Genomic DNA, 21,838 nt, shown 5'->3' on the forward strand with positions numbered 1-21,838 from the left:
GTATACATAGCGTGTAGTAGAAAGCGGTGCGTCATGATTACAACACGTCTCTGTCATATTTTGGGGGAAGCACTCACGTGCTGTAACGTGAATAAAGAGTCAATTACCCACTAATTTCTATTCCTTGATTGAGACTTCTCTTAATTAAATTATTCAGTTTTTCTATTCCAACTTCGCGTGCTCTTAACGTTTCCACTAATCTAATTATACTTGATACAAGATTCGCGGAAGAGATGGATATTTACAAAGCTTCCGAAAAATCGCAAGAAATATTCACCCACCAAACACTCGTAAAGAGATCCCCAGCGACTATCAAAGAGAGGGTAAAAAAAAAACGGAGACGCGAAGGTAGCGCATATAAAAAAAAATGCATAAATAAGGATGAGTGCAACGGAGGTATGCTCGGTGTACCGCTAATGCACGCCGAATCTGAATATTCAAGTTCAGAAAGCTCAAGAATAAGAAGAGAACTCCCCGGAATCGAGACGACAGAGGAAGAGATAAAGAGAGAAGTATGAGAGAGAGTCAAGGAGTCGCGTGGACGAGCGAGAGGAATGATCGGCATTCACGCGTATATACCGGGTGCGTGCGTAACCAGCTGCGCGCCAGTCTGTGTGCGCGTCTCCGAGTGCATTAGAGAATGAGAGGGAGGAGAGGGGTGGAGAACGGAGAGGGGGATGAGGCGGCGTGCGCGAGAGGGTGGGAGGGGTCGAGGGAGGACGGAGGCGCAGCAATAACGAGCGGGCGAGAAGGGGAGGACGGCGCGGCGCGGTAGAACAAGAGGGGAAGGATCAATGCCGGTTGCCAGGACAACCACGGCACCTGATCTTCCTTCCATCCATCCTGGGAATACTTCTCGCTCGGTCCGAGACCCCGCACACCCCGACGGCGCCGAAGGGGGACTCCTGAGCTGAGGGACCCCCGGGGTCCCTCGCGAAGGACCTGCGAGAGCGAAGGGGGCGATCCGCGCGTGAGGACTCGCGATTTTGGCCTGCCTCCTCTCTCTCTCTCTCTCTCCCTCGCGCGATCAGTAAGACCCCTAAGGTCAGTATGCTGTCGGACTTGACATGGATTCTACAGTCGCCGTTCCCTATGCGACTGTAGATTTTCCATTCTGATGAATTTCGATCGAACGAGAGAGTCCAATCTGTTCCTAACACGCTTTGTCCAAAGGACATTCGATGAACGTACTTAGAATTTCTGAAACATCCTGAGAATGTTCTCTGGATATCTTTAGGACGTCTCCTTGGAGATTTGTGCTGTGAGTTTCCCATTGTGTTGAATTTCGATCCAACGAGAGAGTCGAATCTGTTCCTAACACACTTTGTCCAAAGGACGTCCGGAAAACGTACTTAGTATGTTCTGGAACATCCTCAGAACATTCTCTGACTATCTTTGGGACGTCCACTTGGAGATTTGTGCTGTGGGTTTCCCATTGTAATGAATTTCGATCCAACGAGAGAGTCGAATCTGTACACATCCTAACACATTTTGTCCGAAGGACGTTTGAAAAACGTACTTAGAACGTTCTGAGACATCCTTAGAACGTTTTCTGGATATCTTTAGGATGTTCCTTAGAGATTTGTGCTATAGGGACTGAAATTTATCGGGGAATCGGTACAAAATGCGGAAGTTCGACGAAACTCATTGACGAAACTTGGCGAACGTTCAGCAAGATCCAATGGAGAATTGGCGGGAAGAGAAAAAGTTGGAATATATCGAGCTTCGTAGAGAATTCATGGAAATTGGTAAAACTTGCTAGGAAATTAACGAAGATTACTGAGGGATGCCAGAGAAAGGGGGGCTGCACGAAATGTCGTGCGTACATTGGCAAACTCTCGAGCGCCAAAATTAGATGGATTACGAGCTAAAATAAAATTTTGACGACAGGAAAATATTTGAGAGAGGGGAAGAGACGAGAGAGAGAGAGAGAGAGAGAGAGAGAGCTACTTCCGGGCCGACCGGAAATTCTCCCTCGGAAATTCGGCGCGATCGATTTTCGCTCGGGGAACGATCAATATGCCGGGGAGGCGGAGGACCGGCGGGGAGGAGGAGGGGGAGGGGTAAAGTGGGTGGTAAAAATATTCATTGTTTCGAGGAGACACGACGCGCGTGTGTTTCTGCGCATCGGCCGGCCAACGGCGCGAGTTTTGGCGGGTCGATGCGCCATTGTGTTGCCTTGGTTGCATTCGCTTTGTTTCCATCCTCCTCTCTCTCTCTTCCTCTCTTTCTCTCACTTATTCATCTCATTTCCCCTCATCCTCTCCTCTACACGTTGTGCGTTTTGCTCGTTTCGATGTGTTTCGTGTCCATGTTTTCGCACCCACGCACTCGCCGATCGGAAGTACGCTCGCGCTAAATGATTCGCGGGGGCCACGGCCGATTTGCGGTGCGTCATCCCGATGTAAACACCCGCGAAATTTCCGGTAAAGAAGTTACATAAATATAAGAATGTGGTATAATTCTTATATAGTTTCGATAGAGTCTGATACAATCTGATCTCGTAAGAAAATTAATCCTTCGCGACCAAGTTGAATTTTAAAAGCACAGTCGATATTTTAATTGTGAATTTTAGTAGATAAATTTAAATTGTCGCAATTAAATAAATACACACACACACAAATCGACTTTTATAATATTAAAAACTTATTGTTAAAGCTTGCACAAGTATGCAAGAATTTTGTCAGATTTTTATACAGTCCGAAATAATATAAAAGGCACTGAAACTCAAAGACTCAGGTTGCTGATGGAAGGTGCAAAATTTCTAGGAGAATTAAGACGGGAAAGGAGAGTACAACTTTCACTTTTTCATAACCGTTCGGTTATGAAAAGAATTATTGTTTTATTTTTTCATGTTCTTATACTTTTCTGGAAACCGAAAATTATCCTGATAATATCTGCTGATAATGCTGCACTCAAGAAAAAATTATTAAATTGGTACATTAAAATAAAAAAAAATCCTTATTCACGTTATGAAATCGCTGTTAGTTATTCAATTATTTAAAAACTAATTCAAAGTTGAATCAACAACTCTCTGAATTCGTAATGATGTGAATAACGATTTTATGAACTTTATTTCAATATTAGCAATTTTTTCTTGAATAGTGTCATTATGATCATTTTTAATTTTCGCAAAGTAAAAATGTAGAAATAAAACGATCGTCGAACGATCGCGAAATAAATTGTACTCTTCTTCCAATAAGAAAAACACAATTGTAATTTTTTATACTTGCAATGAATCAATTAAATCTAAAGTAGTGCAAAAAATTGAACAAAATAACAAATGTATTGTAACAACAAAATTTATTTTTCCTTTAATATAACATAATTCCATTAAATAAGAGAAGGGAAAGAAATTGATGAGTATGATTCGCAAAAGTCACAGCGAATTATTTACGACGTGCCATTTCAATGCAAATCATTGAAAATTAGAAAAAGCGAAAAATATGTGGTTTCCGTGAAACTCGCATCAACGGATTCTTTCTGTAAAAATTTAATTTTGTAGAGAAAATTTTATTAGAAAAGGGAAAGAGCAAGAGAAGGGAAAGGAAGAAAAAACTGGTTAAAAATAAAAAGAGAGAAAACGGAAACAATATGGGTTCTTAATTCGCACCAGAAAAGCGTATTTTTGTGACATTAAAGGAACATATATGTCTCTTTGGGACTCATTAAATCTTTTTATTATTCTTTTTTAGAGAAGAAGTTTTAAAATTGTCAACTATATCAGAAAAAAAATTGCAATACTTGAACTTAGCATAAATACAGTACGATAATTAGCATACATGAATAAAACAAATAATATGTAAATAAGATGTTAAAAATAAGAATTATTCTAAATCATTATACTATTTAAAAATTAGGAAAATGTTCCAGAGTTATGGGAATCCATATATTCCAGTTACGAGTTAAAAGACATTTTCGATGATCGAAAATTCAAATCTTGGCACAGAGATGAAAATGCAAAGCCAATAATGTTCGAATATGTGAATTACTGCTTTGTAATAAACCGGTTAATTTTAACGAAATTACCATGTTATTAGCACTGAAGAACGGATAAGAAATTATCTTGGTTCCCTCTTTTCCTCTCTATTACCTCTTCGGTCCTTCTCTCTCCTCTCTCTCTCTCTCTCTCTCTCTCTCTCTCTCTCTCTCTCTTTCTTGATCAGGAAAACGATCTACACATTAACGAGATAACCTAGTGGTCGACTAGTCATAGCAGCAGCAGCAGCTTCTTCAGCGAACCAGTTTCACCTCCCACACGAGCGGTCAATGCTGCTCCGACATCTATTTTTTTCTTCCATTCATTTTCTATTCCTGTATACTGCAACTCAAGCGAATGTTGTAAACGAACAATGATTCATCGTGGAGCCAGCGTCGACGTCGTGACGTATCCAAATGTATAATACATGACGTATCTCCCTTACAATCCCATCCCTTCGTCTCTACTGCGTTATTTCTTAATGTCACTCGGTCGGTCGATTTACAGACGATTTCGCCTTGAAGAAAATTGTTCATCCAGGAGTAAAGATAAACGGTGATATCAGACGTCACGTATTATTTAATTGATTTCAGGTGAATCTTATTTTCATTTAAATGTTTAATCCAAGATTTTTCATAATGACATTTATAATATTAAAAAGTAATCAGCTGATTGCGGAAAATTTGCCATTAGAGAAAAATACGAGTCGCCCGATGTAATAATAATTCTGTTCTAAAATTAATGAATTGTGTTTTGGAATTATCATTTACTAAACGTCATTTATTAAACGTATGATATGAAAAGTGACATTTTATCACTCAGCTTTTAAAATAAATTATGTGTGTTGTTTGTGTATGTGTTTGGAGATTATTTTTAAAGTCCATTTCTAAAGTAATATCTTACTACTACAGAATATTATACTCAATTAACATTTAAATACTGAAACGTATGATTACGTTAACAGTTTCTTCTCAAAACTTGTTATTAAAATAATATAAGCTATCAATGAATCTATATTGACAAAAATTATGTATTAATGGCATTCTAGTTAAAAATAATCTTGTTAATTCACAGTATTAATAAAATAAATCTGCCATGTTCTTGTTTTAAGAAAATATTATTTATTTTAAAAAAATATTACTTGTTTCATTAATTACGAATTGAACATTAATTCAATAACGTTAATACTGTTATTTTGAATTAACAAGGTTATTTTCAATTTATATAATGCTGTTAATACGTTTTTTTCATATACGTAACATTATTAATTTATTTTGTTAAAATGTCTAAAATAAAGATTTAATTTTTTTCTTTAAATCATTTCTTAAATCATGATTTTATTAACTATTTCTCTCTTTCTTTCCACGGAAACCTTTAAATTCATGTAATATTGTGTGTTTAAGTAGCAATGGCGTAAACCAAAATATCGATAACAAAACAAGTCCTTATTCAACCAATATCATTCCACTGATAAGACGGTGACGTATCGTGTCCTCTATGTGTAAACGATACATGTATGTATAACGCTACAAACTTCAAAATTCAAGCAGCTGTAACTTCGTTAAAAATAAACAAAATTTAAATTTAAAAAAAGGGATTTTTATCTTAAAATTTCTGCTTTCGAAAGATCACTACGCAATTTGAGTTTCTATATGTTTGATAATTTTTACTCGTAGAAATCTACAAGCTAGGTAAAATGAGAAATTTTCTTTTCATTTTGTGGGCCTATCATGTGTCCAAAAAAATTTATCGACTTTCTAACGTAAACATTTTTTAACTTTTTTCCCTATTTTTCTACAAAATAATTTTCCAAACGTTCGTAAGATTTTTTTTCTTACTAAGTATTGCGGATTAAATAAAAAGAGCATTTTGATTGCTCATAATTAAAATTTAAAAAACGGATTCTTAAAGCTGAAACGTTGTTCTGTCGAATAGTATAATTGCTAATTTAAAAAAGAAACATGTAGACATGAATAAAGTAGGGTTATGAACTTTTTTGTTCCAATCTAATAATACATTTGTGTGATCAAATTCGGAAACTTTGACGAAACTATCATTTTTTTTTCTTCCGTTCTTTGTCTTTTTTTCATTCGACACGACGGACAACGCGTTCTTTATTCACTCGGTCGTCGATAACTTCATCAGTCGGCGCACCTTGACCCGTTCCGTCAGTCATTTCGTTCGCTTATGCTCGCCGGGATAACCCTCGATTGCAAATTAACCGAAGGATTTGATTCTCACTGTAAAAAACACGCCGAGATTCTACGCTGCTTAAATTCTACAAGGCTTAAATTTATGTCTTAAGATCGTCAATTGAATCCAATTCGTCTATGCCTAATTGATGAGATTTAGCAACAATTGGACGCCATCCGTAAGAGATCGAAAGGGTAGGGTCGGGAAAATCTAATCAGTTGAGTTAAGAAACGAGAACGAAGCAAAAAATAGACCTTCGTAACTTCGCTAATACAACTTTTCGTCGTACAAAAATATAACGACGTATATCGATTTAATTCGTGTTCTTTTTATAATGATAATTTTTGAAACTATACATTGCGATCAAATTTCTGAGCTCAGTCAATAATGTCGGCGAAATTATATCCAGTTAGTTCTCATCGCGTCGCGAGATTGACATTTCTAATTTAATATTTCTATTTCCTTGATCTTTTCAGACTTTTCTTCCGATTCTATTCTCTCCTCTTTCTTTTCTTTCTTTAAAAATTCATTATAAGGAAAAAATAGGGAATCAATATACGTATATAATTCTTATCGGAAAATTTATATATACACTGAAAAAAAATTAGGTTGCACTAATTGAAATTTTCATTAAAAATGAGCAAGCCAAAATTTCTGGATGAGTATATTATAATTCTGATTATAAAAAATAACAGAATTCCAATTGATATGATTAGAATTTTCTGGTTCGTTTATTTTCGAACAGAGATTTTTCTCAAGGTGGTATTAAAAATTATATTTATACATTAAAATCATTTTGTACTTGTGTTAAAATTGATCCTTGTTAAATTTTTTGTGTAAAATTTTTAATATAATTAAGTGTTAATTTAATGTAATAAAAAGTTATTCGGAAATGTATGTTAAATTGATATTTAATATTTCTTAATGTTAAAATAATATGTTTTATAAGTAAAAAAACAAATAACATAAAAATAATGTAGTTTTAAAAATTAAAAAATTTTAAGGTAATGAATAAAAGATTAAATTAACACAGACACATGTATATGTGTTAATTTAACATATTATAAATATTAATTTTACTGAGGAAATATGTGCTCCCAATTGGTTTCAAAATTATGTCAAAGTATTACAATTTTTATGTTAATTTTTACATGTGTTATTAGATGTTTCTATATTTGTATTATTTTCTAACATTTTTGTTATGTATAAAATTAACATAAAAATTTAGATCCTTCAGAACACATGAAATATTATATTAAATTTAATATAAATTTTCCAACTATGTAAACTTTATTTACCCTCATTATATCAAGAATATTTCCTATTCATCTTATAATATAATATATATATTATAGTATAATATAATATTTCTCTTTTCGTGCTATGATTTTAATTTATTATGATTATAAATTATAGATAGCATTTACAAGCATTTAAATAATTTTCCAGATATGAGTATATTTTTTATTCGAATATAAATAGCAATTACGAACATCTAGATAATTTTCTGTGAGAAGTTGTGCTTTGCGCGTGATGAAAGATACGCTATCTCGTGTAGGCACATTTCAATCGCTGCGGGCCGATTTTGCGACATACATACGTCACAAACGTTACCTGTGAGATAAGCATGCCGGAAGTGCGTCAGAACCCGTTATACTTCTCACGTAAGGTCACACGCGACGTGTGACAAACCGGAAAATTTTCCTGATGCTTGTTCGATTTGAATAGTTCACGATTTTGAACTACTCAAATCATTTCGGGCGAAAAGAATATAAGATGATTATTCAATTTAGAATAGGGCTTTTTTTAAATTTGGATTTTTTTGCGACAGTCTTGATAAAAACTTTGATTGTAACTTTGATAGCGATAATTAATCGACTTCATGTATTCAACAGTACAATACGTTGACTGCTCTATTTAGATAATAATAGAATATACAGACACTTTCTCTCAGCAGAGATCCACACAATGGATTGCCAAGGTTGTGTTTTGAAGCTAAAAGCTTTTTTGTGGATGTGTGATGATGATGTAATAAAACATTATAAATCTCTACTAGTTCTTTTTAGAACTAAAATCATAAGCTCTTTTTAAGGATTTAATTATACATTTGTAATGTCGAAAGATCCAAAAATCTATATTGGAAATAAATAATTAAAAAAAAAAGATTGATTACTGCCAGAGTCACAAGAAAAATTTTTAAACTTATCACAAAAAAAAATTTCAAAATTCGAAAAAATCCTATTCTGAGTAATTACTAATCCATTACAATAATTAATCAAAAGTTCGAACCATAACTAATATTAATATTTCTCATAGATTTATAATTAATATAATTATTACCATAAATAATATTAACTTGATTATAATCATTTAATAATACTATATTTTATGAACAGTAATCGATTCAAAAACATATAGAGGCAAAATTTATAAAATTTACAAAAAATTTTAATCCTATGGAATTAATATTGAAATCTGCAACATAATTACTGATAGATCTGTAAGATTCATTTAATTTATGTTACTTAAAAGGCACTATTTAATTTTAAGAAAGCAAAATAACATAATCTGTACATAAAAAGAATAAATGCAAGTATATTTTAATATAATAAGAATAATTTAAATTTGCAAATGTAAAGAGAACTTTTGACAAGAATTTTTAACAAGGCGATTTACTGAATAAGATGAACAGATTTCTCGTCAGCTTTGAAAAGTTAAGCATTAGATCTCGTTCGAAAATATTAACATTTATTTATTCTACGTTATGCACATATCAGTCGCTGTTTGCTTGTTAAAATGTTCTTTTAAAATGTGAAGAAAAAATGTATTTATATGTATTATGTTTCATTGTCAGATTAAAGATATAAGATTAAAATAAATAAACCAATGTCAAGACTCTTAACATTACACTTTGTAAAATATTGAATTCTACATACATTTCGTTTTGTTAAGCATCGTAATATTGCTTGTGACTACGTACGATAAGGTCAACATGCTGGGAAGAAAGCAACTACAGGAGAATCGGTTTCTATTATAGATCGGGTTATATCGATCCTTTTGATATCGATACAATAATTTTACACAACAAAGCGACCAGGGTAAACCCTACTACCGCTATTACATTCATTATTTACACGATCGCGGTGCGTACACTACATACATGTGAATTACTATGCGCCTACATTTTCCACGGAGCAAGTGTTTACCTCGTATGTGACAAATATGCGACCGTCCACGTGCATCAACGTGATGGATGTGGTGGCCAAATGTGGGGCACAGTAAGGACAATGACTTGCGAAACCCGCAGGTTTTGCATTGCATTTACGTTGATTTTAAAATACTTCTTTTATTGCTCATTTATTGCTACTGGTATACGTCCCATAATTTATTTATAGAAAGTTGAAAACTGCGACAAACATTTGGACAAATCTATGGCTCACCGGATACTTTAACGTTCAAACGTGTTGCACATAATCGTGAAATATCTATATGAAGAACATGTTTTAATATAATAAGAAAAAAAAGTACAATTATTATAGTTTAACTATAATTTATAATCATTTTTGTTGACAATTGTATATTTTTTAGTAGAACTGTACAAATAAATACAATTATTATTATTGAATAATAATTATATTTATATGTACTGATGATAACGATTTGATAATAATGCGATATTTTGAATAATAATCAGTGCATACAAAGGCATAAAATATAAAATATAAAATTCACAAAAATTGTTATTGTTACACACAGAAAAATATCCTATTGTTAAGAAAAGTGATTACTCAATTTACTTTTTTTTCAAGTAACTACTATCTTTAACAAAAAATATTTTCTTGCTGATAATCTTAAAATATATTTGTCACAAATTTTAAAAAACAATGTAAAACAAAAATTTATTTTCTATTGAAGAATATTTTTTACAAAATTGATTGAGAGAGCGACTTTATGTAACAAGCAAGTCGAATTTGTTTTTTAATAATCTTGATTAAACTTATTAGTATTAATTTATTCAAAATATACACATTTTGAATAAATTTGATGCTTGTGATTAGTGCTAGATTTATGCTAGATTTACGGATAAATATTTTTAATACTTAAAACAAGTCATTAATTGCGTAGAGTATATATTTTTCTTTTCTGAGTGTAAGAATTCTACCGCAATCTGTTTATATTGTTGTGTTATTATTCTAAAGCAGACTGTGACTTAGCTAACAACAGGCTCAGCCAAATATTTCTGAATTTCTTGACACTTGCCAATTGGCTTGCGAGTTTCCTATCATTTTGTTTGCAATTAGACACTTCAGAGAGCACACAGTAAAATCATTTACATACATATATATTCATTATTAAGTAGCGAGTACATTTCAATACAGTCCACTAATATTATAATAAATACTACATATACCTACTTTATACTGTTTGAAATGGTTGGTTTATTTCACAAGAATTCCGATAATCCTATCAACCAAAAATCAACAATTATTAAGCAACAGATTCCATATCTGCGAGAACAATCTCATAGTTTTATACAAAACACGATATTTTGTCCGCAAAATATAAATTTATACTTATGAAAAAATATTTAAAAATATCGTTGCGTAGTTTGATTAATATCGTTTAGTGACGAAAATGAAAAAGATATCAATTTTATAAATTCCGACAATATTGATCGAGAATTATTTCGGGCGCTCGGAGCTATTTTGTAGAAACGAAACAGATGTATCGCAGGTTTGAAAGAGGAAAGAGGACTATTTGGAACCCGTACTGATGGGACCAAAGTATACAGGCGAAACAACCAGCAGCATCCTGATCGAGACTGCAAAATCAACTTTCTCGCTCCAGAAAATATCACTTTCAAAGTTTCTACTTACAATAGTAACGTCGACTCAAATAATTCACTTATTTCATAATTTAAAACCGTTCAATACACGAGAGATATACGAGAGAATCAATCGAGTAAGTATCGAAGCGCAATATTTTTTTTAATTAATTCTTCGATTTCAGTTTGTACTCAAAACATCGTGCATGACAATACAAAGAATAGTAAGATATTTTTTTTTATTCAAGAGTTTTTCCTATAAATTTATATATTTTCTGTTAATGAGTAAGTAAAGCGATAGAATTCGAGGATACGAAAGCCTTTAAGGAAGGATGATAACGCTTAACATATCGCATCATCATATCGCCTGTCGCTATCCTTTTCTCTTTCCTTTCGTTTTCTCCTGCTGCTTATAGTTTACTTTCTAATTGCAGGTAATAGTACGTGTTGCACTGTTTTGATTCTCTCATTCAGATATCCAACAAGGCACTTGACCCATTGTGCTCAATATTGCTAACAGAACGCAAATCTCCAGACATTTTTCATTTATTTATTCACATAGCTACGCAATAGATAGGCAAAATAAATCAACCACGCAAAAAAATGTCGAAAAATAGTCGAATAAGTCAGAGAAATTTTTTCAATTTAGACAGTCGAGTGACCGAGAATTTTTTTAACTTATTGATTTCAATAAAGAGAAAATTTCTCTTTGAGTGGCACAAGTTTTCGTGCTCTTCTTATAAAATTCGATAAATTCGTATGAATATCTTCAAGCAATTTAATTTTGCTTTTTCTTACGTGACGTTTAAAATATTGTAAACAGACGCATAAAAGCGGTTCGCACTATCGGTTAGTTGACGTATTTACTTATACATATGCATGCATGTATAGATACTAGCTTCACATGCCTGTTTATCTTAAGTACTAAAACACTTTCGCGCGAGTGTACTTCTCCGTATTATTTATCAATCTAATTTCAGCAGTATAAACTCAAAATAATACTTATGACAAATTCGAGGCGCCAAGCTGGCACCTCATGAATATTTCTCTATTTCAAAATCATCAATAAAAAAAGCTTGCTTGTTTCCGAGATACTTTTCTACTCCGAAATAATCAATAAGGACAGTTTTCTTGCGCCGTGATACTTTCCTACTTTGAAATCATCAATAAAACACGCTTTCTTGCTGTGCGAGATATTTTCCTATTCCAAATTTATCAATAACAAGAGATTTCTTGCACCGCGATATTTTCCCACTTCAAAATTAAACTTCAATAAAAAAAGCTTTCCTACTCCGAGATATTTTTCTACTCTAAAATCAACAATAAACAAAGTTTTCTTGTTTCAAGATATTTTTTAAAATTATCAATAAGGACAGTCTTCTTGCTTCAAAATACTTTTTTATTCTAAAATCATCAATAAAGAAAACTTTCTTGCTCTAAGAAATTTTTTTATTCCAAAATCAACAATAAACGGAGTTTTCTTATTTCGAAATATTTTTTAAAATTATCAATAAGAACAGTTTTCTCGCTTCAAAATACTTTTTTATTCCAAAATCATCAATAAAAAAAACTTTCTTACTCCGAGAAACTTTTTTACTCTAAAAGCAACAATAAACAGATTTTTTTGCTCGAGATATTTTCCAAAATCAATAAGGACAGACTTCTTGCTCTAAAATATATATATTTCCCTATTCCAAAATTATCAATAAAGTAAGTTTCTTGCTTTGAGATATTTTTCTCCAAAATCAACAATAAACAAAGTTTTCTTGCTCCAAGATGTTTTCCAAAATCATCAATAAGAGCAGCCTTCTTGCTCTAAAATATCTCCCTATTTCAAAATCATCGGTAAAGAAAGTTTCTTGCTCTGAAATATTTCCCTGCACCAAAATCATAAATAGAAAGAACCGTTTTGCTCCGAGATACTTTTCTACTCCAAAATTAACAATAAATAGAGCTTTCTTACTCCGAAATATTTTTCCACTTCAAAATCATCAATAGTTTTCTTACTCCAAGATATTTTTCGATTCTAAAAATCATTACGAGTCTTCTTTTCTGCTTCAAAAAGTGTTGCTCCAAGATCACTGATGAGGAAGTCTCTTTCACACACGCAACAGCGAGAAAGCAAGATAAGGCGTAATATATTTAACTATTCAGCGATTATTGCAAACTCTCTTATCCCTATAAACAGCCTTTTTTTCCTGTTACTTATCTTACCGAACAATCGAAGAACTGTTGCCAACCGAGTGTCTATTCGCGCTTGCACCTGCCTGGATCCTGAACGTTTTCGCAAAGCGGCACAGCAAGAAACGTCTTCAGCCACTTTATATTGCAAATAACAGTATCTAGACAGTTAACATCATATCTTTAACAACACTTCTTTTTCTCTCTCTTTCTCTCTCCCTCTTTCACCTCTCTCCTTCTCCCACCTCTCAAAATCGCTCCTCTCTCTCGCACTTTCTCGTCGAGGCAGCGGCTACGTCATCAAGAACGTTGGGTTCTGACTTCGAATGAGTCTTTCTGGTCTAAATCCCTCGGAAATAAAACGAAGAAGTCAAGAAAACGGAGGGACTCACCGGTTCGCCGACGAGCGTCACATCTCCACACCGCTTAGGATATCGCTGACTGGCACCTTCTTCCTCGTCGTCGTGATCGTGATGATTGTCGTCGTGCTGGCGGTTTTTTCCACCTCCCTCCAACACTCCAGAGTAATCCAACTCAGGCTGGGATTATGATCTTTCTCTGGAGTGATATCACTGCGCCGCGGCGGACAAAGCCATTTTGAAGAGGGCATGCACGCACAAACGGCACAGCCTGCCTCTGATCGCGACGGTCAGGTCCTCTTGCCAGGACAGGAGGCGGCTGAATGAGAACACAGAACGGTTGAAGCGTTTGCTGCGATGGCGCCACAAGTCGACTGCTACTTCCGCCATTGCTGCCGCCTTCGCCATTATCGTTCCAGGTTGTAGCCGCTATCGTTGCTTCACCGATGCTTCTATCGCATTTGTTATTGCCGATTGTCTCAGTATTGGCTATGATGATTATTAATGGTAGAGTGATAAGTCTGACGAATCTTTATAAACCTTCCTCGGAACACTAAAATACCGACGCTGGCAAAACACGCTTTCAGGATTCAAAAAATTTTGAAATAATGACGATGGGGATTGGACGGTCAAGTGATTTGGTGAGAAGCTTCCTATAATCGGCAAGCAGCGCTACTTCGAAGGCGGCAACTTTGAAATTGCAGATAGTTCAGATTCTCGACAATCTACTTTATAATTGATACGCTGAAGATGAAATAGAACGTAGATTTTATAGTCGTGCGGAGCTATTCTTATTTCTGTAGATTCTTGTTATTAGCATCTTAAGATGTGCACACAAAAAACATATATATAGTATTTAAATATTAATTATTTTGATTCGAGTATTTCAAAAGTTCATATATTTGCAAGTCATGAATTATCATAAGCATCGAATTTATTCAAAATATATTCTAAATCCTAATAAGTTTAATACTTCAAAAGCAAATTTAATTTGCTTATATAAAAAGCCTCTTCTACGAATCTATTTCTTCTATTAATTTTCTAAATAATATTCTTCAAAAGAAAAAAAAATTTTTGTATATATAATAAGTATAAATTTTGAGTATATAATAAATTTTTCTCTCTTTCTTTAAAATTTATGTGTAATAAGTACATTTTGAGATTATCAAGAAATTATTTCTTCATAAGATAAAATAATCATGAGAAGTCGAAGGGATATGACCTCTAAATCTTAAAATAGAACAAAAATAGTTACAAAAAACTACACATTTACAAACTGTGCTTATTGAATAGTTACAAGAAATTAATTTTGAAAAAGAAGAAAGAATTGAAAATTTATAGAAAGATTTTCTGAGAATTCAGACACAGCTAGTATTATAATTTTTAATTTTTATAATTCGAAGAACGAGTTTACAATTTTAAGAAAAAGTAAGGTAAATTTATAAATACATGTGATTTTGTGATTTACCTGCTAGTAATTAATTAAAAATAATATATAGTAATATTCGATTGCCCTCCCGAATTCAAAAATTTTAATTGGCTCCTCTTTCCTAAACAAAATAGCTACGCGAAGATAACAGTTATTTAAAAGAGAAAAGTAAACTGAGTAATCATGTTTCTTATCAATAAAATGATAGCTTTCAAATTTTGTTCGAAGAACAATCTTGAAATGGTCTGATATCTTCAAGAAAAAAAAACAGCAGAAAGATACAGAAAGAATATTCTCATTTAAAATGGAGTTGAAAAATAATAGAAAATATTATGGAAATTATAGAAGTCTGAATATAATAGAAACATAATAAAATGAACTGAAGCGAAACATGTAACGTAAAATATAATTAAATTAAAATAATTTGAAATTAAAGTAAATTAAAATTAAATTAAATTATAAATAAGATGTAAAATTCTCTATTTTAGTTGTATATAATTACATACCTCGTCGGACATCGGAATGCGATTTTCTTAAATAGATTTTATTCGAGAGCACTAAACAATTATTATCTACATTCTACAACAGGTATATCCTCCTTGTCTTCGTTGAGACGCTGCTTCATCCTTACTTTCCTCCTCGGCGAAAGAGGGTGGCATTTCAAGAAAAAAGAAAATCGCACGATATCTCTTATAAATAGCACAATAAATAATTTTCATTTTCCTTCCAATCCCATGTTTCTCTCTCGCTTCTCATCTCACATCGCACTCTCTCACTCGTTCGCTCATCAAAGCGAACAAATCCTTATTGGCACATTGTATAGTGTAGAGACTTTTAAGTATATAAATAAGTCGTAAGTCGATGCGTCGTTTAGATTATTAAATATATATATGTATATATATATATATATATATATACTGTATATGTGTATATGAATATTCAATATCTTTATGTTGTATATACGACTAGAACTCCTCGACATACGTATCACATACTAATATTGACTATCGTGTTTCAGGACGAGACTCGGAAGCGCTTCGCGTCCCGAGCCTTGGCGACGTTCTCGTCCTTCCGTTTGATTCGAAAATCAGAAATCCTTAAACATCGCAAAAAAATCCTTCCAATCTCCTCGAATCTTTTCATCTTCGCGATTCCTTTATCTTCGCAAATCCAGATAGACTTCTATTCTAAACTTTTAAGACTCTACTCTAAAGAAAAGACTTTTATTCTAAAGAAAAGAGAATTTTTCTTTAGAATAAAATCTACACTTTTTCATGAAGGAAGTACAAAGAACTATTAAGCGATTGGGATGCTGTCTCTTCGAGAATCGATTATCGGATGAACGAAAACGGCGCCATATCGTCTTATTGCTGCATCATTGACTGTAAGATTGTGACAGTATTAATCACTTAATCGCTAGTACTTTCGCAATACTTTTATCCAGACTTCATCTGGATTTCAAAGTGAGCTTACTTAATCCACTGGAGGGAATTGGTGCTACTTGAAAACACCGTACATTTTATTTTATTTTTTTTTTTCGCTGAGAAGTTGTTTTCTTAGAGTCTAAATATGTGTAATATGTATTGTATATATGCATATACAAGGTAATCCTTAAGTATTCTAAAAGATTTAAAGAATGATCCTTCACATTAATTCGAAATGAAACTTTATATATCCAAAACAGTTTAGTTTCAAAGATACAGGGTGTCAAAGTTAAAAGAAAATTTCATTTTTTCAAAAAATTTCAAAAATCACTCGGATCATTTTAATGAAATTTTACACAATTTTCTTAAATTAACCCGAATGGTTTTCGAATTTTTGTGGAAAAAATGAAATTTTTCCTTCAACTTTTACACTCTGTATCTTTAAAAATAAGCCTTTCAGACGCATAGTCATGAATTAATGTAAGAAATCACCCTTTAAAATCTTTCAATATACTTACAGACTACCCTGTATATATTATATAGTTCTTTTCAGCGTTTCTTTTTTAATGTCTCAATGTTAATTTTTTCTTTAAATGTGACATTTCTTTTGTCTACTACAGTTTATTTCAATCCTCTTGTTTGCACGAAAAAGATAAAATTGTACGATTCGTTTTTCCGCGTTTTGATTTTGTGGATAAATGATATACTTAATATTTAAAAGGCTAATCTATTCTTCTCCCTTTCTCTCTCTTTTTTCTCTCTCTCGAGGAATTAATTAGCACTTCAGTAATACTCTATTAATTAATACTTTCATATCCAAAGGCGTTTCCATTCTTGAAAGTACTTCTTATCTTCATCTTTAAAAATGCCTTCGTATTTCCATTATCTTCATCTCTAAAAATCCATCATTAATTATCTTACATTAATTACCGTCACTTTTTTGCTTCTACAAACTTTGAATCGTACATCTCGCTATTTGATTTTTTCGACGTTCTTATCGATTTAATTGCATAGTTCAAATTTTCGTGCGATCGATTCATGGAGAAAGTCTTTTACGGAAAAATAAAGAAGTGGAGCCGCAGAAAAAAGGGACAAAAAAATTGACTCCTTAATTCGATTCTCCGCTGGCGACCGTGCCGTCAGTCGGAGGGCCAGTCACGATCTGAGGTTCGCTCGTGGGTAATCCCTGCATCTCCTGCACCCCTTGGAACAACTTGCCGGGGAATCCCTGTAGGAGGTCGTAAGAGACCGGCGTGGGTGGCAAGGCGGTGGTGTGCGCGTGTGGCGATTGCAGGACGGCGATTACTCTTCGGAGCTCCTCCAAGGCGTTTCCTGGACGAGCAACACGTTTTTTATTTCGGTCAATTTAAATTCGATTTAATTCAAAATCCAACAACGAAAGAAGACGCAAGGTTTTCGCATCAAAGGACCTTTATTCACCTTGCATAAGAATGTAATTTTTTGCCAGCAGCAGGGTGGCTATCTTGGACAGCTTCCTCACCGAAGGGCTGTGAGCATAAGGGATGACAGAGCGAAGCTCGTCCAGTGCGTCATTCAAGTCGTGCATTCTCCTGCGTTCTCGCGCGTTAATGTTCAGCCTCACGCTCTTCCCCTGACGAGTCGTCTTTGACTTCGGAGGGCAGTTCAGTCGCGAAGCTGAAGGTCTAAAAAGGATCGTGGCACTGCTTATGTATGAATATTATTAATTACATTTAATTATAATAAAATTTTTTGTTCTTTAGAAACATATTTTATCAAATGTGTGTTATATTAATCGATATATACTTATTTTCACGGAAAAAATGATTTTGCTGAAGTATCTAACAAGTCAGATACTGAATATAATTTTGTTTGAATCATCAAAATAATTATGTATTATATGATGCTCAAGCTGATTGCTGGAATGTCAAAATCTTTTGTAACGTTGCCATACTTGAGTTTCTTATATATAATAATTATTTTAATGGTTCAAAAATTATTTTCAGATCTGAATCTATACCTAAATTTTTAGATACTTCAGAAAAATCGTTCTTTCAATATTTATATCTTTCTGAAGGAATTGATATCCTCTCTTTGATGGTTATTTATATCCTTTTATACATACAATTTCAAAGAATTCTGTTTTCTTCTTTCATACTTCCCTCTATTATCTTCTCATTCCAGTCTACTGGAAAGCGACTTTCCAAGTGGCTTTACTCTCGATTAAATTGAAACTGTAATTTAGATCAAAAACTTACCTCTCGTCCGGTCGATTTTCATCAGACAACGCGCTCGACGAGGCGTGGGGTTGCGGTTGCTGCTGAAAGTAAAAGCCACCGAGACCTACGGTACCCAGCGGAGTCCTCCGTCCTGGTGCACTTTGAGTATGCTCTGATGAATACGCTGCCGGTGGGCCTGACACACCCGGGTGCGAAGCCCCTGGTGTTGAATACACGGACTCGAGAGCTGCCGCGGATTGTGGAGGCAATGGATGCTAGAAAAAACAATTTTCCGTTAGAATTTTGAATGAGAAATGTATTAATAATTATGACATTATAATACATTTGTTATATCTCTAGGATGTACATAATAATATTAATTAATGTATTTAAAGGAGCAAGAGAGTTTAATAATTAATTTAATTTTATCATTTTTAGGACTTTCTTGAAAAATAATTTAGTATTTGTACTCAAATATTTGTTTTCAATTTTCTGAAATTAAACTTCTATTTTATTCTAAAATTTATTTTTTATTCCAATTTAATCTACTATACTTTATCTTGTTGCAGTTTACTTATTTTATTATATTGCTGGTAAAAATATCATAATTCTGTTTCTTTAATTGCTCATTTCAATTATTTTTTAAAGGACTCCAATCTAATTATGTGGATTTTGATGAAATAAGTTAGTTTTCACATATAATGTAGCTTACACTGAAAAAAAATATCTTAATTTCAAAGAAATATTTCTTTGCTCGTATTCAAAAAAATTATTTCTTTGAATCAATGAAAATTTCTTTGAAAATAAAATATTGTACTTTCAACGAAATAAATATTGTATTTTCAAAGCAATTTTCATTGATCTAAAGAAATAATTTTGTTTATTTGTTTGTTAATATGAGCAAAGAAATATTTCTTTGAAATTAAGATTTTTTTTTTCAGTGTACAATATGATGACTAAATGATGTCATTGACACAAAGCTCAATAAATTGACAGTTCAAACTATGATGTATACAACATGTAAAACTTATTTTCACAGAATATCTTTTATCATCATATCAAAAATTATTCATTATTGAGCTTTCTGTCTATAATATCCTTTTTCACCACTTTGTCAGTTATATCGTTTGTGAAAATTAATTCATTTTACGAGAATTCAATTTCCATATAAAATTAGTATTGGACCTTTGCAATTATCTATTATTAATCGATTAATAATGGAAGGTAATCAATGATATAAGTGTTTAACCAGGGACATGTTCTTCATGTTCTTACTTACGGCATTGCGATGCTCCCAGGCCCAGGTAGGATGTGACGCAGTGCGTTGCCAGGATCCTTGCTGTAGATGCGGCTCCGGCAGGCCCTCCCTGCGATCGTCGTCCTCCGTCGAGCTACTCTCGCCATCATAGGACCTCATCTCTTGCGAGGACACTTTCCCGATTTACTCGGCAAATCCCTCCTCACTCTTCTCGCCCTCAATCCCTACATTTGCAAATTTTAATTTTATACTTTTCCCTGTTATAAAAAAATCTTGTCCCAATTCATTTAATTAATAATAAATATGTATTTATATTTTAAAATTCTTCACATTTTCTTTAAACGACTTTTAATACAATTTATGTATATCTCAGTTTCTGGGTGCTTAGTAAAATAAAATAAAATAAAATTAAGTTTCAACCTATTTTTTATTTAATATTCCACATTTTGGAACATTTCGGCACTACTCTTTTCGCGAATAATTCATTTCATCTCGTTGAAACTCATTTTATTTAACGCAGTTCATTTAACTTTTAAGTATTTTACATCTTTTTAATAATTAATCAATAATAAATTCATTTTATTATTAGATTTCTTTCTCAAACTTTTTCGTTTCTTTAAAAAAGCTTCAAGATTGATTTTACTTCTCGATGAATTTTTCATTTTCTATCCTCAGGAAAGATCTCTATTTTTATTTCCACATTTTTCTGTTAACAAGCACCGTCGCCATTTATATAGAGAAGTAGCAGGCATCATCGTTCGTTCTAAACGCAATCAATAGCAAGCGGAACACTTACCGACGACGATTTTCTTTTTCCACCCCCCGCGCGTGCCCCGCGGGGTGCAGAATCCGGCGATCAGCAAAGTTTCTCGCGCACCAGCGCGTAACGTCGGATCATCCCTTCGTCCGAACGTTTCTGCGTTTTCTCAACGAACAGCTCAAACTTTTACGAATCCCGATCTTGGACGGACTGCCGTGGTCTCCTATTGTTCTACTGTTGTAATCATCCAACTCGGCCAATCACAGCCATTTTAATTTGCTGGGGGTTGTCTCGGTGGTCGATGAGAATGGAAAAAAAATTCCGTGAGTCCTTCGGGAAATTCTTTTTGTGGGAGATCTCTGTCTCGCGGAAGTGATGCTTGATAAATTCTTGAGTTTCTTGTCTCACGATGATGATTTCCGATAAAATCGTCCTTGACGAAATTATCGCCCCCGAACGTGACACGTCCCAGGCCTCAGGGGCACGCACGCGTCTCTCCCCGTTGTTTGGTGGATCCTGCGCAGAAGAGAGCAACCCCCAAATTAATTCGACGACTGTGTACCAGGGTGCGCCTGTTACGGCCGGGGGATGCTGCGCTGGACCATCGACTGGCGTACCCTGGCGGGTAGGACCAAAGATCATCCCCGAGAGCATGTTGTTACCATCGGAAAAGGGAAATTGTGCCCAAGAGAAGTCGCTAGTTGCCAGAAATATATTTCACGTAAGGTCGCATTTCATTTCTTTAAATCTTTAACAAGAGTTACTCACGAGAAATGTAAAAATTTCTTTCGCAAGTGATTTGAAATTAGAAATTAAAAAGTTGAAGAATGATAGTTTGAAAATTAAAATGGAAAATGGATTGCCCCAAATGAAATTTTTACCAAGGAAAAACTTTACTCCAAACTTGGCCCATAACTTTTTGGCAAAAGGGAGTTACTCTTAAAATCATTTCTCTATTAATTATTTCGGTAGTCTACCCACTTTTATTCGCGGAGCAGCAAATAACTAAATGAATATCTTACGGATAATAAAATATATATATTCTAGTAAATATATTTGATGTAATTTTGATAAACTCAGTAATATTTATTACATTATAAATACTGGCATATTTATTATTATTATTACATTTATTACATCATAAATACTGAGGTATTTATTATTATTATTACATTTTATACATCGACATTCTGCAGCATTACACATCATACTGCTATTTCATTTTTTCTTTC

General features: G+C 33.4%; 2 protein-coding genes across 3 annotated transcripts in view; both read right to left on the minus strand.

Annotated features, from left to right (window-relative positions):
* Axud1 (AXIN1 up-regulated 1) overlaps positions 1-13,934 on the minus strand; it is a 49,427-nt gene extending 35,493 nt beyond the window's left edge. The window contains exon 1 of one of the 2 annotated variants that reach the window (XM_011061519.2): positions 13,571-13,934. The gene's annotated coding sequence lies outside the window, so the exon portion shown is untranslated. The other variant, XM_087414986.1, reaches the window with a different exon arrangement.
* A 1,555-nt stretch (positions 13,935-15,489) lies between these two features.
* On the minus strand, positions 15,490-21,144 carry Oli (basic helix-loop-helix family member olig). Its single transcript, XM_011061530.2, has 5 exons — positions 20,643-21,144; positions 19,868-20,070; positions 18,628-18,863; positions 17,831-18,054; positions 15,490-17,722 (listed from the first exon to the last, which is right to left on the minus strand). Exons 2-5 carry the CDS (start codon positions 20,003-20,005, stop codon positions 17,499-17,501), a joined length of 822 nt encoding a protein of 273 aa, XP_011059832.2. The 5' UTR covers positions 20,006-20,070; positions 20,643-21,144; the 3' UTR covers positions 15,490-17,498.
* Between the last annotated feature and the right edge of the window lie 694 nt (positions 21,145-21,838).

The sequence above is a fragment of the Acromyrmex echinatior genome, chromosome 17 (assembly GCF_024713525.1).
Source record: "Acromyrmex echinatior isolate Ae372 chromosome 17, ASM2471352v2, whole genome shotgun sequence".
In the NCBI taxonomy this organism is placed as follows: domain Eukaryota; kingdom Metazoa; phylum Arthropoda; class Insecta; order Hymenoptera; family Formicidae; genus Acromyrmex; species Acromyrmex echinatior.

What these genes read in the sequence shown, in the direction of transcription:
- Oli (XM_011061530.2), bottom strand. Translation starts at nt 20,005, where the DNA reads ATGAGGTCCTATGATGGCGAGAGTAGCTCGACGGAGGACGACGATCGC. An exon ending in CCTGGGAGCATCGCAATGCC is followed by an intron (nt 18,864 to 19,867) that starts GTAAGTAAGAAC and finishes TGTTTTTTCTAG; the next exon opens with CATCCATTGCCTCCACAATC. An exon ending in AAATTACATTCTTATGCAAG is followed by an intron (nt 17,723 to 17,830) that starts GTGAATAAAGGT and finishes TTGCTCGTCCAG; the next exon opens with GAAACGCCTTGGAGGAGCTC.